We start from the raw sequence: 20,923 nt of genomic DNA, 5'->3' as shown, positions 1-20,923 counted from the left end.
CTGTTTTCTTTCCCTACACCAAATTTAATAAGCTAGGATACCATCAATACCCATTTCTACTGACCTGGGCATTAAAATCACCTTATCTACCTGGGACCCTGTTTGTTTGATCCTATTGCTGTAAGTAAAATCGATCTGAATCAGAACAGTCTCCGTCAGTCGGTTCTACAGGAGCATACACTACTATGATTGATACCCTACACTTTTTAGTCATTTCCAAGACTAAAGTATTATGTCACACAAAATCAGGATTTCAAACTCAAATTTCAAGTAAATTTCCCGACCTTTAGAATTGACTTTTCGATGGAATCAGAATCAATGTTGAAAATAAATCCAATAGTTGAAGCTCACGGTGTTTAAGTCAATGAATTATTTCTTCATAGGTATGATCTAGCATTGTCAATCTAATTTTTCCTTTTGCACTCATTATATCAATACCATTTGTGTGACGTCATATTTAGTTAGGAAAATATTCCAAACTGTAAAAGCATTAGTAGAGTTTACACAACATGACGTCACGTTCGGTATAAAAATCATAGCAGCTTCACCATCATGACGTTATTTTAATAATATAAGTAGAATTGAACTGAAAATGTCAATCAGTTGAATAAAATATCTATATGCAAGCACAGTTTAACAGTATTATGCAAACACAGTTTGAGTCTATTAGATATTTGTTTGGGGTCCAACCTGGGGATTACTTGGTATCCCTAACAGATACACCGCACGAAGTGCTTGAAAACCCAGGTGCCAGTGGCAGTATATTATTTTTAACAGAAAACAAGAGATGCATTATGAAAACAGTGCAGAAGAAAGAAAAAGCGCTTCTGACAGAACTTTTTCAGGAATATTACAACAATTTAGTGCAAAATCCAAAAACCTTACTTCCCAAATATTTTGACTGCTACCCATGTAAAAACAGGAAAATCACCCTTAGTGTGATGAATAATATATTTCCAACTAGTATTCAGTTGCATCAAAAATTCGACTTGAAAGGATCTACTTACAAACGAAAGGCTTCAAAGAAGGAAACATCAAAGAAATCTCCGACTTACAAGGATCTTGATTTCATGAAAAAACATCCGGAAGGAATCTTTCTGGAAAACAAAACCTATGACACCCTTTTCGAAACGATGGAAAAAGATTGCAAGCTGTTGGAGTCATTCAAGATAATTGATTATTCATTGCTTCTTGGTGTTTATTTTGTGAAGTCCGACTCCACTGCCTTAGACAGAAACGACGCAAATGATTTCCCGTCTGGGGCAACACTGGCATGGACAAAAAATGGTGATCGTTTAGCCCTATACATGGGTATCATCGACATTCTTCAAAAATATGACGCTAAGAAAAAATTGGAGCATTGTCTAAAATCAGTAATTACTGATGGTAAAGCTGTAAGCGTGCAAAACCCCCAAATTTATTCAGAAAGGTTCTTGGAATTTATAAAGACAAAAGTTTTCAAAAAAATAAACACCTCTTGAGACTATTCAAGGGGGAGAAAGCAATAATCCCCTCTCCTACATTGCTAGTATTACCTAAACAGATCTGCAACCATCATATCCTACTTTACTATTGAAGTTACCGATCCCTCACATCCCCTACACAAATGCTGCAACGCTCATAGAGGGTATACTAAAGCCGATTTGAGTTAATAACGTCGGCCTAATTGGAACATTAAGAGCAAGCAAAAATGAGCTGGAACTAAAGACTTGGACATCACTGACATGCTATGGATTGGAGCTTTACATTCTCATCTCTCAAGCAGCTGGAAATAGGTATTAATTATAATATATTATTTCATTATACATAATACCTTAATTTTTAGTTACTAGTTGCTTCTGTCTGCCTTTACTTCTGAAAATGCAATTCCTGTTATTTGAGTAGAATTTTGAGCCATATCAATGGTTTTTTTTTAATTTAGGAAATGTATTTGCATATCTTTAAAACCGTATAAAATGGGATTGAGCAAAGTTATGAAGCTGAAAAAAATCTTGTTATACTTCAATTAAGCAGAAGATCTATCTTGCAAGGTTTCAGTTTTATAATACACTTATTTAAAGGTCATCAAAGGTCAGGGCCCTCTAGAGGGAGAAGAGTGGAGGTAGGTACTTGAAAATACCTTCCCAGGACATACTGTAGCCTGTATACTATACCAAGAGAAAAACAAGTAGCATTAAGCATATATACATAAGCATATGTTATTTAACAGTGACTTCTCTAGTGCTTAACTATAACCCCTCAGTAATATTGACAAGACTCTTCTGTATTTATTTGTTTCTTTATTCAAGGATGGGTGAATCTGAACAGAATTCGAAAAAAACGGTTGTTGTCTTGTTTTTAATGGTGATAAAAAAGAAGAAAAAATATTCGTTTTTATAATGTTTTCAAGCTCTTATTCAATATTTTCGTTCGTAATAGTCACAGACAAACGGATAAAAAATAAACACTTTAGCGCTTGAGAAAAGACTAAGGATTTGCGGTCGCGCGAAAATCCACATAACTTCTTTAGGACTTGCACATTAAACCAAATTTGTAAATAAATCTATCATAGATAAATGAAAATAAATAGCCTATAAAATAAACGATAAATTAAAACTGAAAACATGTGAAATAAAAATAAAAATAGGTAAATAAAATTTAAATAAGAATAAAAATATCAGGTCCTATGTCTATCACTCATCAGTGCTTAACTACCCTCAACACCCTGTCCTCTCAACCCCACCTCATCCCATGCCAGCTCTTACCTCTCTGGCCCTCCCTTTCATTCTGTCCACAGGCTATTTAGGGTTTGATTGAATGAATTATTTTGAATTTCTTCAAGAAGCCTTTTAGAGTTTAAATTTAGCTATTCACGGTGATGAATGTTAAGAGACGTATGAAACAAAGAAGAGAAAAGATAATAAATGAAAAAATTAAATAGGTTAGAAGAAACAAGGATTTGTCCGCCAGTAGCAAAAAAAGGAAATAAGTCAATATTTCGTCAAGGACCTCCACCAAGCCGTCTTCAGGGCTCAGAAAAAATCTTTTGAAGTGAACTCTACAAGAAGGGAATAGAGAATAGTTTTTACGTCATGTATAGCCAGTGTGGTTTTAGAATGTAAATGTTAAGAGATGAGATTCGTTCACAATAAGTATTCATTGATCCTTTGTCATTTGATAAATTTAAAGCTAAAAAAAAAAAAAAAAAAACATTGAACCAATGTTGCAGACAATCTCAAGAGTGTTCATTTGTACTGAAGTTTTGACTTCAAGTGTCCTCTTAAAGTAACTATAACGAATGCAAAGGGCTGAGCCTTTGGCCTCACTCCTGGATTTTTTTTCCTTCCCCTAGATTTTGAAAAACAGCTTTTTTGGTACTTTCATTAAAAATTAAAACAAGTTTGCTCCCCTCTCTATATTAAAAAAGAATTTTTAGAATAAGCAAATTTTTGGCCTGTTTTTGCTGTTTTTGGCCATCTTGTACCATAAAACGACTGTTTTATCTCAAGTAGGTTTCAAAACATCAGAGCATAAAATTCCAGATAGCCAATCTATTTCAAGTATGAAAAAATATTATTTGCCCCCCCTCCCCATCGTGTTTCTCATATAACATCAAGCTATTCGAAGGCAATGATTCAAAGCTTCATTTGGATGATGTAAAATCAAAACGTGATATTCAGGCTTCTATATTTTTAGCGCCTAAACCTACTGTTTTTTTTTTTTTTATCATACGCGTTTTTTTTTTTTTTTAGTTAAACGGCAATTTATATCCTCATACGCTTCTTGAAAAAGCAGGAAAGGGGGAGCTGGTAACCCCATCCAGTATATCGTAGTTTTTGGTCATGTGCTCTTCATTACATGAAGTCAACATCCCCATTCTATAGATTAATCTTCTCTCCAGAAAATTGAGAATCATCTAATATGGTATTTATTTCTTCAGAGGAAATCAAACCCTCCACAGGATTGCAAACAAGCACCTTCAATTTTGTATAGCATACACGTCACTGGCGATAATTGAAAATTTACTTGGCGCTCAAATAGCAAAATCCTTTGAAAAATTACGATACTTTTTATCAATTAAAACTTACTCGTGTTCAGGATCGATAAAAAAAATCTTATTGTTAACGAATGTTTTACAGCGCAGGTTTAAATACTAAATTCTTATGCAGGATGAAAAGCGAAGAACAAAAAAAAATAATTAAGCAAAAGACAAGACCATTCGAAAGTAGTTATAAGTAAAAATAAAAAGCTGAATGTGGAAATATACAAAGCAAGGAGGTCCTCACAAAAATCTTATTTTCTAATGTGATTGAAATAATTCATAGCAGCCTAATTAGCTACATTAACCATATGAAGGATAAAATCTGAAGTACAGCCGTTTTGATATAGATGTTGACGGCAGTTGAGTATTGAAAGATGCAAGCATTTGAATAATCTGAATTACACCATCTGAATTAAATGCAATTAGATTTCGTCTAGAACATGTACATTTGTCAAACGGTTTTTTACCGTTTAAATAAAAGTAAGATGAGCTAGGTGAATAAAACTCCAGGAATGGGCCAGGAACTAAATTATGGCCCAATAAGGTCTTTTGAAGTATCTACCCCTACCCCCTATTTCTTCAAAGGGAAATGATCTTCGCTGAGACAGGAAAATCTTTATGATATAAAAGCAAAGTTTTCAGAAGAAGATCTGCAACACAAATGAAGCCGAAGAAAGTGTTTTGTACCTCGTATCTTTGCTATATCCTGGTTTCTTAAGTTTTAAGAAATTTAGAAAATGAGTCTCAAATTTAGAAAAAGGAAACCTTGATAAGGCTTAAAATTCTATTTCAATCACTGGATTGTATTTTAAAATATACAGCCAAAGAAAAGTAGATTAAAACGAAAAATAAGGAAAACCTAAATTTAGGATGATTTTAGGAGTTTACCTCCATCTCCATTTCCACATTTCCAAGCTCTGAGGCCCAACTTTTTGCTGTCTTAGTAAATATTATACTTTACAACAAGCTGAGCCTACGAACTTGCAAGACCTATCTCAACTGCTTGTTTTTGTGCATTATACATGGCAGAGTGGCGTGCATGATGATATCTTGTTCTGCAAGCCATTAAGTCGTGGAACTGCTGAACTAATTTTCAATACTATAGATTCCCACATAAAAGAAAAAGCTTTACAGTAGAAAAACTGCTTCGATATATGCACTGTCGGTGTGTGTGCGATGTGCGTGAGAAATAGCAGTGTGGTTACGACAGTTACAGTGTGATAACCGTTTCTTTCGACTTCTGTTTAGATTCACCCATCCTTGAATAAAGAACTACTTCGGTATATGCACTGACGGTGTGCAGGCGATTTGCAGGAGAAATAGCAGTGTGGTTACGAGAGCTACAGTGTGGTTACAACATGATTACACTGTGGTTACAGCATGGTTATACTGTTGTAACTGTTTTTTTTTCGACTTCTGTTTAGATTCACCCATCCTTGAATAAAGAACTGCTTCGATATATGCACTGACAGTGTGCAGGCGATTTGCAGGAGAAATAGCCGTGTGGTTACGAAAGTTTTGAACGACGTCTGTGTGCTTTGTGAACACATTGTAGCCTTCATAGAGAAGCACTGGTTTCCAAAGGATCACCCAATTATTCCAAAACGGTACTTGACGTAGTTGTGAATATTATAAACTATATTAAAAAAACCTTACAGGCCCGCCTTTTTCAAAAACTATATGGAGAAATGTGTAGCCACGATAAAGCTCTTCTTCTTCATACAGAAGCTCACTGGTTATCCAGAGGAAAAGTACTGATATACTCAATTGTATTTACAAGGATCAAACGGATCAGACATTTCTGAAGTTCACGCTAAAATTCGAGTGTTCATGAAAAAGCTTATGTTGTGGAAAAGGAGCATCGAATTGTAATTATGATTGTTTGGAAATACTTGAAACTGATTTTGACGACTATTTTGGGGGCGACATGAAAAAACTTGATTCGTTGAGTTGGGTTTGCATCCCAAATAAAGACGATTTACCAACTAGTGTGTCAACAGAAGCAAATGAAGAACTCATTGATTCATCATAAGTAACGTCACTGAAAGACAGCTTTAAGCGTAAACAGCTATGGAAATTCTTGCTCTCAGTTTCTGATAATTACCTTGCCTGTTTGATGAAGCTATGGAATTCCTCCTCCTCTTGAATAGTGTGAGGCCACATTTATCTCCTCACTACCTCACTACCTCCTCTTAACTACCTCATATCTATATGAGGCCGCATTTTCAGCAGTGGTTTACATTAAAATTAAGTACATAGATAAATTGGATATATCAAACTCACTGTGATTAAAAGTAACTAAAGTTGAAGCTGATGCTGAAATTATTTACGAAGAAAAATCGGAAACAAATACATCCTTCCCATTGAAACAACTTTGAAAAAAAATGGAAGGTGTAATTATGCAAATTATCTTTTATCGTTTTCATTGTGTAGTTATTTTTTAACGTTTTTAAAAGTTAAGAATTATCATGCAGTGTCTAGCTTCAGAAAAGAATTTGAAAAAGATTCTAAACAAACCTTCAATTGCTTGAAATAATTTTTCAACAAATTGGTTTGTTCTATCACCAGGCTGCAGCGCATATACAAACTGACAATCATTTTGCACAACAGCTAATTCAGGTATATCTTCATCGTTTGTTCCTAAAAATAAATTTAAATTAAGGCTAAAATCAAAGATAAACTAGAAAAGATTAAGCATAGCTAATTAAAAATATCCTAAAGGCAGGGCCACAAAAAGGGTGATTGAACCAAATCGGGCCCTGCACTTGAAAGGTCCCCGCGTTACAATCAAAATGGACAAAAAAAAAAGATTTTCTAAATTTAAAGCAATTTTTTTACGATAAGGGGTAGATTATGAATTATTCAAACAATTAAAATACATCTTTTTTAAATTTGTATGGCTGAATAAGATTTTTTAATGTGTTTATTATTGTATAATATATACTTGTATAATATATATTGTATAATAATATCGAAAACTGATACCCGAACAAATTTAGTTCTTGGAACTTAGAAAGTTCCAAACAAGAAAATTCCGTAAAAGTACAGCATCCTGTAAATTAAAACTAGACATATCACAAAGTATAAAATGAATGTACTTAAATACAAAATAGTCTTGAATGTAAAAAATTAACAAAAGTAAAAACACAGATCAGGATAGTCTTCAATGCATTTTGGCACATCTAGATATACTCCAGTGAACTAAATGATTTGAGCCAATTTTTGAACTGTACGTATTTCATTTTTAAGGAATCAGTTTGCACAAACAAAACGATTCTTAAATATAATTGGTTAGAAAAATACCCTAATCCCAAATATTGAAAGTTTACAGAGCCATCTTTTTAAAAGACAATTTTTTAGGGAGAGGGTGGGGAGAAAACACATTTGATCGACAGGAGTGAAGGACCTTTTCTACTCTGATAAATTTTCCGATTCAAGATATGAAAAGATTTTTAAGCTAGCAAATTTCATGACAATATATTATAAAAAAAGAAGCAAATAAACTGGTTTCAAAATAATACTTATTCTGCTCTACTTGTTTGAAACAAAGATACAGATAGAGCTGTTGCTTTCGTTGCTGATACCGTACTGATACCCGTACCGTTAAATTCTTCTGACGAAATTTAAGAAAAATTATCCAAGAAATCATACCGAATTAACATCCAATATACAGAAATAAATATTATCCAATATAAGTGAAAAAAAAGTAGAACTGAACTAAATAAAACTAATATTAAAATTATAACGATAAATAATATAAAAATGAAATATATAATAATAAAATAATATTCTAATATATTATAATGAATATACAACAATATAAATAATAAATATGTAATAATAAATATATAATAAATTATATGTATATAATAATAAATATATAATAATAAAATAATATTAAAATAATAAAATTAACATTTTAGCAAAATAAGTAAAAATACGTTAAAGTAGTCAAAATTAGTCGATGTCATTAGGGTTAGTGTCATCCACGATTACCTGGTAACCGTGACTACGCTGGGGGAGCAATAGAACAAAAGTAAGAAATGGACAAGGTACAAATGAGGCTTTAAAAGATGCTTAAAACAACGCTGTTTGGTAGCCTAACATTAGTTAAGCTACCTATTTAAGATTTTAAAAGCCTAAACAAAGATCTGACAAGGTTTTCCTAGCAACATGACAAAAGATGGATCAGATTTCTAGCAACATGACTAAAATGTATAAAAACGCATTCCAAAGGCAAATGATTGGGATAGAAAAAATTGAGGGTGGAGTTTAAAAAAATGACTGCTCAACGATTAATTTTACTCTTGCGGGTTGCTCAGCTATTTATTCCCCATAAATTAATTTACGTTCAAGAGATACCAGTGCTAAAATCTTACTTCTTTTAGCTCAGATTATCATATTTTGTATTTTTGCTTCATCAAAGTACAAATAATTTACAACTCACTGATATTAGCAAACAATCAAATATTTCTGCCAAACAGAACATTGAGGAGAGAGCCCTGATGGTGATTTCATTAAAGTCTTTACACCATTGATCAGAGTAGAGTGAAGGCAGATGTTACCAAAAAAAATGGCCTAAGAATCAAGATCAGAGTCCTCGGATTTTTGTTAAAATCGTTGAAAGATACAAGGTATTAGCACACTGATTTACCAGAAAAGGGGGGCTAATATACAAAGTAGGAAAGAACAATAGCCAACGAACACTACCGTGTAGTCATCATTTAATCTTTGACATCATTTAAAAGGATTAAAAAACTATAGGGCTTTGGGCCCTGGTAATATGGTAATTAAGTTTTTTGGAATGCAATTGTTAATTTTTACGGAATTTTATGGAAAATTTATTTAAATCATTTAGTATATAAGAAACATGGTAAGGGTTAATGTTGAAATAATTAAGGCATTACATTGAATTCAGTAGTTCAGACACTTCTCATTTATAAACATCAAAAACAAGAAGAGAAATAGGGAATTCTTTTTGCAAGACAGTAGAATTCTAATTTGAATGAATATATAGGCCCTGTGTCAAAAGACCGTCCTCAACAAAGCATAAATATATAAAAGAAAAGGGAATCACAATGAGATACAACCATTAAAATTAAAATGAAAATTTAAAAACAGTCCTAGCATCCTTACTTGAGCGAAGTTCAACCAGGACTGATAAATAAAGTGAGATGAAACGAAAAGGCAAAATTAGCAATGAAACCGTGTTTTTAATTATTTTTCTTTCATTTTAATGAATACACATACCACAGTTTGAGAACCACTGCCCTAGACCATTTCTGAGTTACTGCTGATATGACCTTTTGACAACCTCCCTGTACAGCGTTTTATTTAGTTACACATCCCCCTAAACATTCCCTGAAAGTTTCAACCTCCAACCCTTAGCCTTAGTAGCAGGAATCAGTAGTAGGAGTATGAACAGTGCCTTTTGGGTTTAAGCTATTCCTGAGAAATTGTTTATACATTGTTTTGGGAACCTGAATGCACACAGTGTGTTTTGATTTACTTCAACATCTCCTTAAACATTCCATGAAAGTTTCACCTTAATGCCCTCAACTTTAGTAAAAGTAGTAGTCATAGCAGTCGTAATCTTAGCAATAGTGGTAACGTGCATAAGGTACCTTCCGGTAAGTTCATGATCACCCTCAACGTCCCCTTAGTCAATTGGTAATTTTCTCTTACCATTCCTATAAAGTTCCCACTCTACCCTTAACCATTCCCGAGTTTTCCCCTTTCGACAATTTGTATGCATATAACATGCTTTGATTTAGTTCAACAATCCTTTCAACATTCTCTGAAAGCTTACTTGAATGCAATGGTCTTTTTGAATACTGAAGGTCAAACATGCCCTCTTTTCCAATAACAAATACTACAAATAAACAATGGGCAAATTGCATAACTGTGAGGGGTTTACATTGCCAACCTCCAAATAGAAAATCTGTATGCTTACAACATGGATCTTTCAACTATGTTGAACAAAGTGACTATCTCAAAATTTTGACTGGATGCGTTTGGAGAGTTGATAGGATTGGGAGGGTGCTCCTTTCCCTCCAATCATTTTTGACTCTTAAAGAAGGCAGTACAACCTAAAATCCAGTCGAATGAGCTCCTTTAAAAGTTTCTATGATATTGCTATTTATGATAGCACTGCGCTGCCATAATATTGCTTATATGCCCTTTTGAAAACCTGCATGCATATTGTTTTCTCGTTTAATTGAAACGCCCCCAAAACACTCCCTAAAATGTTCACCTTAATGTCCTTAACCTCATTAGTTACAGCAATCGTAGCAGTAGTAATGCACATGGTACCTTTTGGTTAGTTCAAAATCCACCACAAAATACCCTGAAAGTTCAAACTTAATAATGCAAGCCGTCTTTGAGATATTGCTGTTTCATGCTTTTCATAATCTACATGCTCTTAGTTCATTTTGATTTATTTCAACATCCTCCAAAACACTCCTTGAAAGTTTCACCTTAATATATTTAGCTTGTGTCGTAGGAATAGTTGGAGAAGTACTATTAGAATCAGTATGGCCATAGCACTTTTGGTTTTAATCAACATGCCTCTCAACATACCGTTCTTCAAGCACTGCTGTTGCTTTTTGCATCCTGTACACACATAATGTGTTTTGATTTAGTTGAGCCCTGTTAGAATATTCCCCAAAATTTTCACCTTAATACCCTTAGCATTAGTAGCAGTAGTAATAGTACCAGTAGCAAAAGCAGTAGTTGTATTACCAGTAGAATTAGTAGGAGTAGCCTAGGCTTTAGCAGCGTCGGTAGTAGTAACAGTACAGTTCAAACTTTTCCTTGATATTTTCTCATAATTTTCACCTTCGTACCCTTAGCCTTAATAGTACCAGCATCGTAGCAGTAATAGCTGGAGCAGTAGTAGCGGGAGTAGTGTTGTATTAGTTGTAGTAGTAATAGAAATAGCAGCAGTATTAGTATCAATAGTAGTTTTTAGTAGCAGTAGCAATAGAGGTAGTAGTAGTAGTAGAAGAATGCCAATATTCCTTTTGGTTCGTTCGATATTCACTACAACAATCCCTGCAAGTTTCAACATCACACACCAAGTCGTTCCTAATATATTGCTTATATACCACATTGACAACCAGCAAGCAGACAGTGTATTGGGATTAAGTCCAAATCTCACCTTAATAATCCCTGAAACTTTCGCCTCCATACCCTTAGGCACAGTTGTAACAATACTCACAATAGCAGTAACAGTAGTAGAAGTACTAGCTCTAAGACCAGTAGTATTAGAAGTAATAGCACTAGTATTTAAATATTACCTTTTGGTCAGTTAAACATCCCCTCATCAAGCCCTGGAAGTGTCCACTTAACACAGTTAACTGTTACTATGACATTTCCGACATGTCCTTTTAATAATCTGCATTAATAGATTTAATACCTGTATTATATATTCATAGCTTTAATTTATCAATTTTCCCCTCAACCCTTCCTGACACTTTAGCAGTAGTAGCAGTGTTGGTAGAATTAGCGTGCACATATTACCGCTTGATCAATTAATCTTCCCTTTAAGCATTCCTTGAAATTCCCAACTTATTACCCTAGTTCCTTCTTAGATACACGCTCTTCACAATCTGCATGCGCACAGTGTATTTTGGTTCAGTTCAAGTTTTTCCTTGATATTCTCTCATAATTTTCACCTTCGTACCCTTAGCCTTAACAATACTAGTATCGTAGCAGTAATAGTAATAGTTGGAGCAGTAGTAGCAGGAGTAGTATTGTATTAGTTGTAGTAGTAATAGAAATAGTAGCAGTATTAGTATCACTAGTAGTTTGCACATGTTGCCTTTTTGTCAGTTGAACAACCCCTCATAATGCCTCCGAAGTTTCAGCTTGATAAGGTAAGCCATTCTAACGATATTTCTGATTCGCCCTTTTGACAATCTGTATGGAAATAGTTTATTTTTATTTAATTAAACTTTTCCAAAAACATTTCCTCACATTTTTAATTCAATATCCTCAGCCTAGAGCTAGTAGTAGTGGTAGCGTGCAAATATTGCCATTTTGGTCAGCAGACCAGCCCTCTCCAAATTTCCTTAAAGTTCCAAATTATTACACTCAGTCACTTGTGGGGCACGCCCTTTTGACAAACCGTGTGCTCATAACTTGATTTGATTTAGTTCAAAACTTGCCTCAACATTCTCTGAAAAGTTCACCAGTATGTCTTTTTCGGCACTAAGGGTTAAACATACCCACCCTACTCAATAACAAATGCAATAAGTAAATAATGGAAGAAATTCTCGAGGTCTGTGAGTGGGTTGACATTCCCAAAGACATAGCTAGGAAGTTCAACAAATGCAATGGGAAAACATACAATTGTAATAAGAATATATGAAAAGGGATAAAATCTGTTAATAAGGCAGTGAATTTTCACCGTCTCATAAAAGATTCTATCTATTTTTAATGTATTCATTATAATTGTAAGGAAAGACATTGTAGCTAAAGAAATAATTTGTGAGAGAACATAGTATTAAATGAGAAAGGAGAACTCGTCTGGAGTCGAATTACACGGACGATAATTTATATTTTCCCTGACCAATACTTCACCATCATCACTAATAAGTGTTACCTAGGTAGTTGAAGCTATCAACTTGGTAAAAATTTACCAAGTGAATAGCTTTACTTACCTAGGTAGTCATTGCAAATATAAACAATAGTAGTGCAGTGTTATTTGCAGCTCGAAATAGTTTGAAAGAACAGGAAGTCTTAGAACCAAGATTAGAACACTGGAAGCCAAAGTAATGACTGTGAGAATCTATGGCTCTACGATTCGGGTTCTTCAAAGTTTAAGGATAATGCTAAGGATAGCTAGGTTAAGGATAGCTAGCAAAGGTTAAGAATGGCTAGATATTTTCCAGAGGAATTGACTGAGGATAGGGTTAGGTAATTATTGACCATATACAGTAAGCTGTGCAAAATATGTTCAGATCCAGCTTTTCTGGACCACAGTGAAAAGAAGGTTTTGATTGTAAGGTTTTATTTCATAGATGAAGCATGGTAGGCTACCAAACAAATAGCAGGAAGTCCGTAACAAGGGTGTAAGAGACCGTGAAAATAATTTTAAGAAACTCAAAAACCATCAGAGTCTGTGCAACACTTCAAAGAGTGAAGCACTGAACAGAGTCGATGGAGGAGGACCAGGAGGAGTGCAGTTAGCCTCAGGTGGCTTGGTGGTGCTAACTTATCATCAAGGTATTCAGCCGTCTAGAAAACAAACATACATAACAATCTGTGCGGAAAGTTTTCTTGTTATGTTTTATATTTCTGTTTTGTAGAATATTTACTTTTTTAAATTTTTTTTTTTCAACAAAATCCCTCAAAGATATATTAAATTAGGGTGATGAATGCGCAATCTTAGATTAAGGAAATTTAAATTTGAAAGCTGTTTACAGGGGGTATTCCCTCAGAGCAATGGCATCAATTGGGGAGGGGGGCGGAGAGGTTTTTGTCCTCCTAGATGTTGAAAAATACCCATTTGATCGGTATTTTTATTTAAAAATGCCCGCCTAAATATTAATGAATTGACACCACTGCATCCAACACACAGAGAAATGAGGGATGTTGATAATCCCAATTTTTCTGTCTTTCTTGGGGGACAAAGAGGCCTCTGGGCCAAACTTTCGAAATAGCCTTCTCTCTCAGCATACAGGTATGGCTATAATCAATTAAACATCTTAGATTTTAATACCTTCTGGGCCTTCGGGAAAGCTTAACAAGAGCAAAGAGCTCGTATGGCACTTGTGACGAGGTCGGAAGAGCCAAGAGCCACGAGGATATGGCATGAGCAAAATTATAAGAATCAACAGATTAATTTAAAAGGAAAGTCAGAGGCTTTATGTCGGTCGAGATTTAAAATAAGAGCTCTGAGACACGAGGTCCTTCTAAATATCTAAAGATCCAATCACCCACTCGTAAGTTAGCAGTAGGCCTACTTCATTTTTTCTAGTTTCTCCTCTCCCTTCAGCCCTCCCCCAGATAGTCGAATCGGAAAAAACAACTTTATCAAGTCAATTTGTGCAAGTCCCTGACACGCCTACCAATTGACGTCGTCCTAGCACGTCCAAAAGCACCGAACACACCAAAGCACTGGACCCCCCCCCCCCTAACTCCCCCAAAGAGAGCGGATCCAGACCGGTTACGTCAATCACGTATCTACAACATTTGCTTATTCTACTCACCAAGTTTCATCCTGACTTCTCCACTCTAAGCACTTTCCAGAGACTTCCCGTTTCTCCCTCCGACTCCCCCCACTGTCACCAGATCTGGTAGAGATTTAAAATAAGACCTCTGAGACATGAGTTTCTTATAATATCAAATTTCATTAAGATCCGGTCATTCGTTCTTAAGTTAAAAATACCTCAATTTTTCTCATTTATCCTAATTAATACCCCCTCTCCCCAACTCCCCCAAAGAGAGTGGATTCAGTCCGTTTATGTCAATCACATATTTGAGACTTGAGCTTATTCTTCCCACCAAGTTTCATCCCGATCCCTCCAAAGCGTTTTCCAAGATTTCTCGTTTAACTCTCCAACTCCCCCAATATCACTAGATACGGTCGGGATTCAAAATAAGAGCTTTGAGACACAAGGTCCTTCTAAATATCAAATTTCATTAAGATCCAATCACCCATTCGTAAGTTAAAATACCTCTAATTTTTTTTATTTTTCTTCTCCCTCCAGCCCCCCAGATGGTCAAATCGGGGAAACGACTGTTATCGAGTAAATTTGTGAAGGTCCCTGACAGACCTACTAATTTTTATCGTCCTAGGACACCCAGAAGCACCAAAATCGCCAAAGAACTGGAAATCCCCCCAGCTCCCCCAAAGAGAGCGGATCCGTTCCAATAATGTTCTATATATCAAGTTTCATTAAGATCCGATCACGCAATCGTAAGATAAAGATACCTCAATTTTCCAAGATTTCCGCTTTCCCCTTTTAACTCCCATCAATGTCACAAGATCTGGTTTGGATTTAAAATGAAAGCTGAAAAGCACAAGATCCTTCAAAACATCAAATTTCATTAAGATTTGATCACCCATTCGTAAGTTGATAATACCTCATTTATTTCTAATTTTTCTGAATTATTCCCCCCCCCCCTAACTCCCTCAAAGAGAGTGGATCTGCTCCGGTTATGTCAGTCACGTATCTTGGACTTGTGCTTATTCTTCTTCCCACCAAGTTTCATTCTAATCATTCCGCTTTAAGCGTTTTCGAAGATCCCCCCCCCAACTCCCCCAATGACACTGGATTCGGTCGGGATTTAAAATAAGAGATTTGAGTTACGATGTCCTTCTAAATATGAAATTTCATTAAAATCCGATCACTCCTTCATAAGTTAAAAATACCTCATTTTTTCTAATATTTCCGAATCACCCCCCCCCCCCCCCCAACTTCCCCTAAGACAGCGGATCTGTTTCGGTTATGTCAATCACGTATCTAGGACTTAGGCTTATTTTTCACACCAAGTTCCATCCCGGTCTTTCCAATCTAAGCGCTATCCAAGATTTCCCTTCCATCTCCCCCCCCCCCCAATTTCACCAGATCCGGTCGGGATTTAACATAACAGCCCTGAGATACTGTATCCTTATAAATATCAAATTCCATTAAGATCCAATAATCCGTTAGTAAGTTAAAAATACCTCATTTTTTTTTAATTTTCCAAATTAACCGTCTCCCCACTCCCCTCCAGATGGTCATGTCAGGGAAACAGCTATATCTAATTTAATCTGATCCGGTCCCTCATACGCATGCCAAATTTTATCGTCCTAGCTCTTCTGGAAGTGCCTAAACTAGCAAAACCGGGACAGATAGACACACAGACAGACCGACCGACAGAATTTGTGATCGCTACATATCACTTGGTTAATACCAAGTGCCATAAAAACTAAAATCAAAACAGCAATTCTTTAGGCTAATCTAATTAAGAGTGGTTAATCATCATTAACTTACTTAATTTACAAAATAGGCTTGTAGCAACAGGAAAGATTCGTTCTAAAATGGGATCTGGATCAAGAAGTGTATCATCATAAGCAACGATGGCCAGAGCATGTGTTTTTCCGTTCTTCAGAAGCACTAAACTCCTCTGGGATCCATACAATTGACTACCAAAAAGACATGTATCTAACCTAGAAAATCAATACAGAACATTAAAATTTGTTTGCTTAAGAGGATCAGTTTAACTAGAATCAAGTTGGCAAAACCAAGCATTCAACTTAAATGGCTGCTAAGACCTAATAATTGGCACAAGCAAAAAATGTCTTTGTAGAACCAACCCGAGCCCCTTCCCACCCCGTTTTTTATATACAGCAATGGGGTTTAGGACAAATAAATTTGGACATCAGCTTCAAGCAGCTGGAGGCAACAACTGCTAGTTTCAGTAACTTCATCAATGTCTTTACTCCATAGTAGGTTAAGCAAAAGAGAAATACCAACAACACCAGCCAATAGTGAAATAGAATAACAATAAGTGGTTACTATCTAGACGGCTGATTATTGACTAGAAGATCGTTGTTCAAAACTGTCCTTCAGGTAGGCTGACACAGCATCATTTGATTTTTTTTTATTTATCAATAGCAGTGAACCTAATATGTTTTATGAGAACCTACTATTGGTCAAATCCTCAATATATTCCCATCCCAATCAAATTATACAAGCCAAATGGTTAACCATGACCAGTAAAAGGAGGAGGCGACAAGAGTACCTGAAGAATCCATTTAAAAAAAAAAATCTGACAGACTAGATCTTAAAGGAGTATTTTAAACTATTATATCACTATTACTAGAAATTAAAGCATTCCCCCACATGAAGGATCTTTTTACAAAAAAAAAAAATTAAAAATCAAGAAATGATCAGTGGATACTGTAGGCCTACCCAGTTGGATACAATCATCATCAATTCAAATAATTTCTGGTTGAAATGGAGAGTAAATACACTGATATTTGGCTTTATTAGATTATTAAATAAAAAAAAGAAGGTTTTTTAGTAAGGAGCAAAATTAAAACTTGAAACGAGCATAAATTATTCCGTATATAAAAAGGGGCTATCCCCTCCTCAACGCCCCGCTCTTTGCGCTAGATTTTGACTCTTTCTCACATCTCAACTTTCCAAAACAATAAAAAACTTTAGCGTAAAGAGCGGGGCGTTGAGGAGGGAACAGCCCCTTTCATATACGGAATAATTTCTGTTCGTTTTATGTTTTAATGTCGCTTCTTCTTTTTAATTAAAAAAAAATAGTTTTTTTTTTAATTTTTAAACATTTTTGAATTAATGAACGGTTAGAATTTGGCTCACCGAACATGAATAATTAAAAAGAAAATTTGCACATTAATTTGACCTTTTTTAACTAATAATAATAACCTTGTAATAACCTGAGTTTGATTTTGTTCCAATTGTTCAAGAATGATTCCTGAATCACAAAGGCTGTTTAATTACAATAATAACCTCTTTTAAAAGTTAAAAAAGAAACTTAAGCGTAAGAGCGAGCTATTGAGGAGAGAAAACTTATCTCATATACGTAATATTTTCTGTTCGTTTCAAGTTTTAATGTTGCTTCTTACTTTCAGTTGAAAAAACTTGTTTTTTATTTAATTGGGGATCGTTTTTTAATAATGCCGGGAAATCCTGCCCCCCCCCCCTCCATGGAAAATTCCCTTCCCCCACGAGAAATTTCTCCATGGAAAGAATCTCCCACGTAACTTAAATTAAGGATATTTGTGGAACTAATTTCGTAAGGTATAGTAACAAAACGGCAAAAGAGGTCGAAACTATTTTTATGAAAATGAATGTTGCAAGTTAAGCAATTCTCAAATGACTGAAACGAATGATAGAAAGATCTTTAAAAGATATATGTAATAATTTATGTTCGTTTTAAGTTTTAATGTTATTCCTTACTTTCAGTTGGAAAAACTTGTGTTCTTTATTTAATAACAACCAAAGGCTGAAGACAAAGGCAAATTTTCTCAGGCTCGTAAATTTTGATAGAAAATGATAGAATTTTAGAAGAAGTTTCATTTTTATTCAGTCATATATATATATATATATATATATATATATATATATATATATATATATATATATATATATATATATATATATATATATATATATATATATATATGTCATTGTCTTAAACCGCAAACAGAATGTTTTGAGCCTGTCACCTTCAGAATCATAACAAAGACGACTTTTCTGCCATTTTACGCCACAAAAGAGAGAGAGAGAGAGAGAGAGAGAGAGAGAGAGAGAGAGAGAGAGACTTTTATTTTAAAAACAACTTCCACAGGGCGTGGCACCGAATTAGCGCTTTACGTCAGGTATTACAGACAAATAAAACTTGTCAAATAAAAAAAAAAGAGAAAACACAAACACAGACATACAGTGTCAGACAGACTCATGTCAGATTCAAAAAACCGATCAGATTGGTGCTGCCTATGATATTGCTTATATGCCCTTTTGAAAACCGTTATGCATATAGTTTTTCCGTTTAATTGAAACTTCTTCTAAACGTTCCCTTAAAGCTTCAACGTAATACCCTTAGCGTCATTAGTTACAGTAACTGTATTGGTAGCATTAAAAATAAATACATAGTGCCTTCTGGCTAGTTCAAAATCTCCCACAACCTAATCTTAAAAATTTAAATTGATAATATAAGTAATTCTTTGGATATTGCTTTGTCATTTTTTTGAAAGTCCGCATGCTCATAGTATGTTTTGATTTAGTTCAACATCCATCAAAATATTCCTTAAAAGCTTCAATTAAATACCCTTCGCTTGCGCAGTAACAATAGTTGTTGCAGCATTAGTAGTAGTATGCACATAGTACCTTTGGTTTCTTCAACATCCCCTTTAACACAAGCTGAAAGTTTCACCTTAATAAATACCACCAACTGTTTCTGAAGTATTTCTGATGCATCCCTTGACAACCTGTGTGAGCATAGTGTGTTTAGAATTAGTTCCAGACAATTTCTATATATCCCAAATTTTTCGTCTTGATATATTTAGTTCTAATAGTAGTAGTAGTAGTAGCAGCAGTAGAATAAATTATAGTGGTCATTAGTGGCGATAGGTGTAACAAAAGTAATAATAAAAGTAACAGTAGCAGCAGTATGATTAGAAGCAGTAGCATTAGGATGCAAATATTTTCAGTTGGTTAGTTCAACATTCCTTACAACAAGCGCTATTAGTTTCATCTTCACACACTGAACTGTTCCTAAGATATTGCTGTTACACCCTTTAGACAACCTGCATACAAAGACTGTGTTCTGATTCAGTTCATCATCTCCCCTCGAAATTTCTTGAAAATTTCACCTTCATATACTACAATTGTTCAGGTACGATTGTAGTAGTAGTCACAGTAGTAGCATTGATATAACTGGTAATAGTATTGAATAGTGGTAGCACTAGTAGCAGCAATAGTATTAACTTATTGCCTTTTGGTCTGTAGAACATCCTTCTTATTAAGTCGTGGAAGCTGCATAATTAGCCATTGCTTTGACATTGCTGATATGTCATTTTGATAACCTGTTAAAATTTTCATCTCAATGCTATTAACCCTACAAGTAGTTGCAATAGAAATCATAGTACTAGTAAATGTAGCAGTAACAGTAGTATTACCAGTAGTGTACACGACGTATTGCTTTTTGGTGAGATGATCTTCCCCTATAAGTATTCTTTGCAAGTTTCAACTTAATTCCCAAATCTATTTTTGAAATACGCTATTTTGACAATGTACATGCACATAGCGTCTTCTGATTTAGTTCAAATTTCTCCTTAATACTGTAAATGCAATAGTGTGGTAGTAGTAGTGGTGTTTGTTGTACTAATATTGGTAGCATGCAAATATTGCTATTTTGATCATCTCTCTCATAATTTCCTGAATTTTCCAAATTGATATACTCAGTTATTATTGTGTCGTACCCTTTTGACAATCCGTATACACATAACGTGTTTCGATTCAGTTCAACACTCCCCTCAATATTCTCTGATAGGCTCACCTGAATACCCTTCGTCTTCTTGGGAAGTAAAGTTCAAACATGCATACCTTTCTAAATGACATATATTACGTGTAAACAATGAACAAATTGCCTAACTTACAGCCCTGTCCTAGGGACTGTGGGAAGATTGACATCCTCAAAGACATAATTACTGGACCTTTCAACAATGCTAAACAAAACAGCTCTCTTAAAATTTCAATCGGATTTGTTTTGGGGAATGGTAAGCTTGGGGGACTGATTACGCCTTACATGCCCCAGACATAACTTACAACCCTTACCCATGGGCTCTGGGCAATTGTGTCCACCCTAAAGCCCTCATTATATGATTTTTGGACTATTGATAACAAAATAGCTACTTCATAATCTGAACTGAATGCATGGGAAAGAGGATGTCAGGAAGCGGGCTAGTTGCTCTCTGTCATGTTTGACTCCTAAAGGGGAACTAGAACTACACACTTAAAATCAAATAAGCGTCTTCTAAAGTTCACATGACTACCCCTTCCATAAAAACCTTAGATGCCCCTGGGGCGTAACTTACAACCCTTACCCCCAGACTCTGGGGGATTCTGTTCACCCAAAAGGCTTTATTATATGATCTATAGACTATTTTTGAACAAATGGCTATCTCAAAATTTGTATTGGGTACATTTGTAGAAAATATGATGTATGGGTGGGGTGGCTGCCCCAACTGCTTTGATTCTTAAAAAGGGAACTAGAACATCTGATTTCCAATCCAATGAGGCCTCTCAGGAGTTTATACAACCACCCTTTCCATAAAAACTTATATGCCCTCAGGACATAGCTTACAACCCTTGCACTGAGGGTTGTAAGGGGGGGGTGTTATCCTCAAAGACATAATTTCAAGACTTTTCAACT

The 20,923-nt window shown here is 35.0% G+C and overlaps 1 protein-coding gene across 1 annotated transcript in view; it reads right to left on the bottom strand.

The window, feature by feature from the left end:
* Nucleotides 1-910: 910 nt before the first annotated feature.
* The window catches only part of LOC136035833 (uncharacterized), a 32,833-nt gene continuing 12,820 nt past the window's right edge, over nt 911-20,923 (bottom strand). The window contains exons 2-4 of the mRNA XM_065717794.1: nt 16,006-16,181; nt 6,539-6,661; nt 911-1,097 (exon numbers count right to left, since the gene is read on the bottom strand). Coding sequence (XP_065573866.1) covers nt 1,069-1,097; nt 6,539-6,661; nt 16,006-16,181 — 328 coding nt within the window. The 3' untranslated portion in view covers nt 911-1,068. The remainder of the gene's footprint in view (nt 1,098-6,538; nt 6,662-16,005; nt 16,182-20,923) is intronic.

This window comes from Artemia franciscana, chromosome 14 (genome assembly GCF_032884065.1).
Source record: "Artemia franciscana chromosome 14, ASM3288406v1, whole genome shotgun sequence".
NCBI classification, from domain to species: domain Eukaryota; kingdom Metazoa; phylum Arthropoda; class Branchiopoda; order Anostraca; family Artemiidae; genus Artemia; species Artemia franciscana.
The sequence above is the reverse complement of the archived record's forward strand: the minus strand, read 5'-3'. Positions and strand labels throughout refer to the sequence as shown.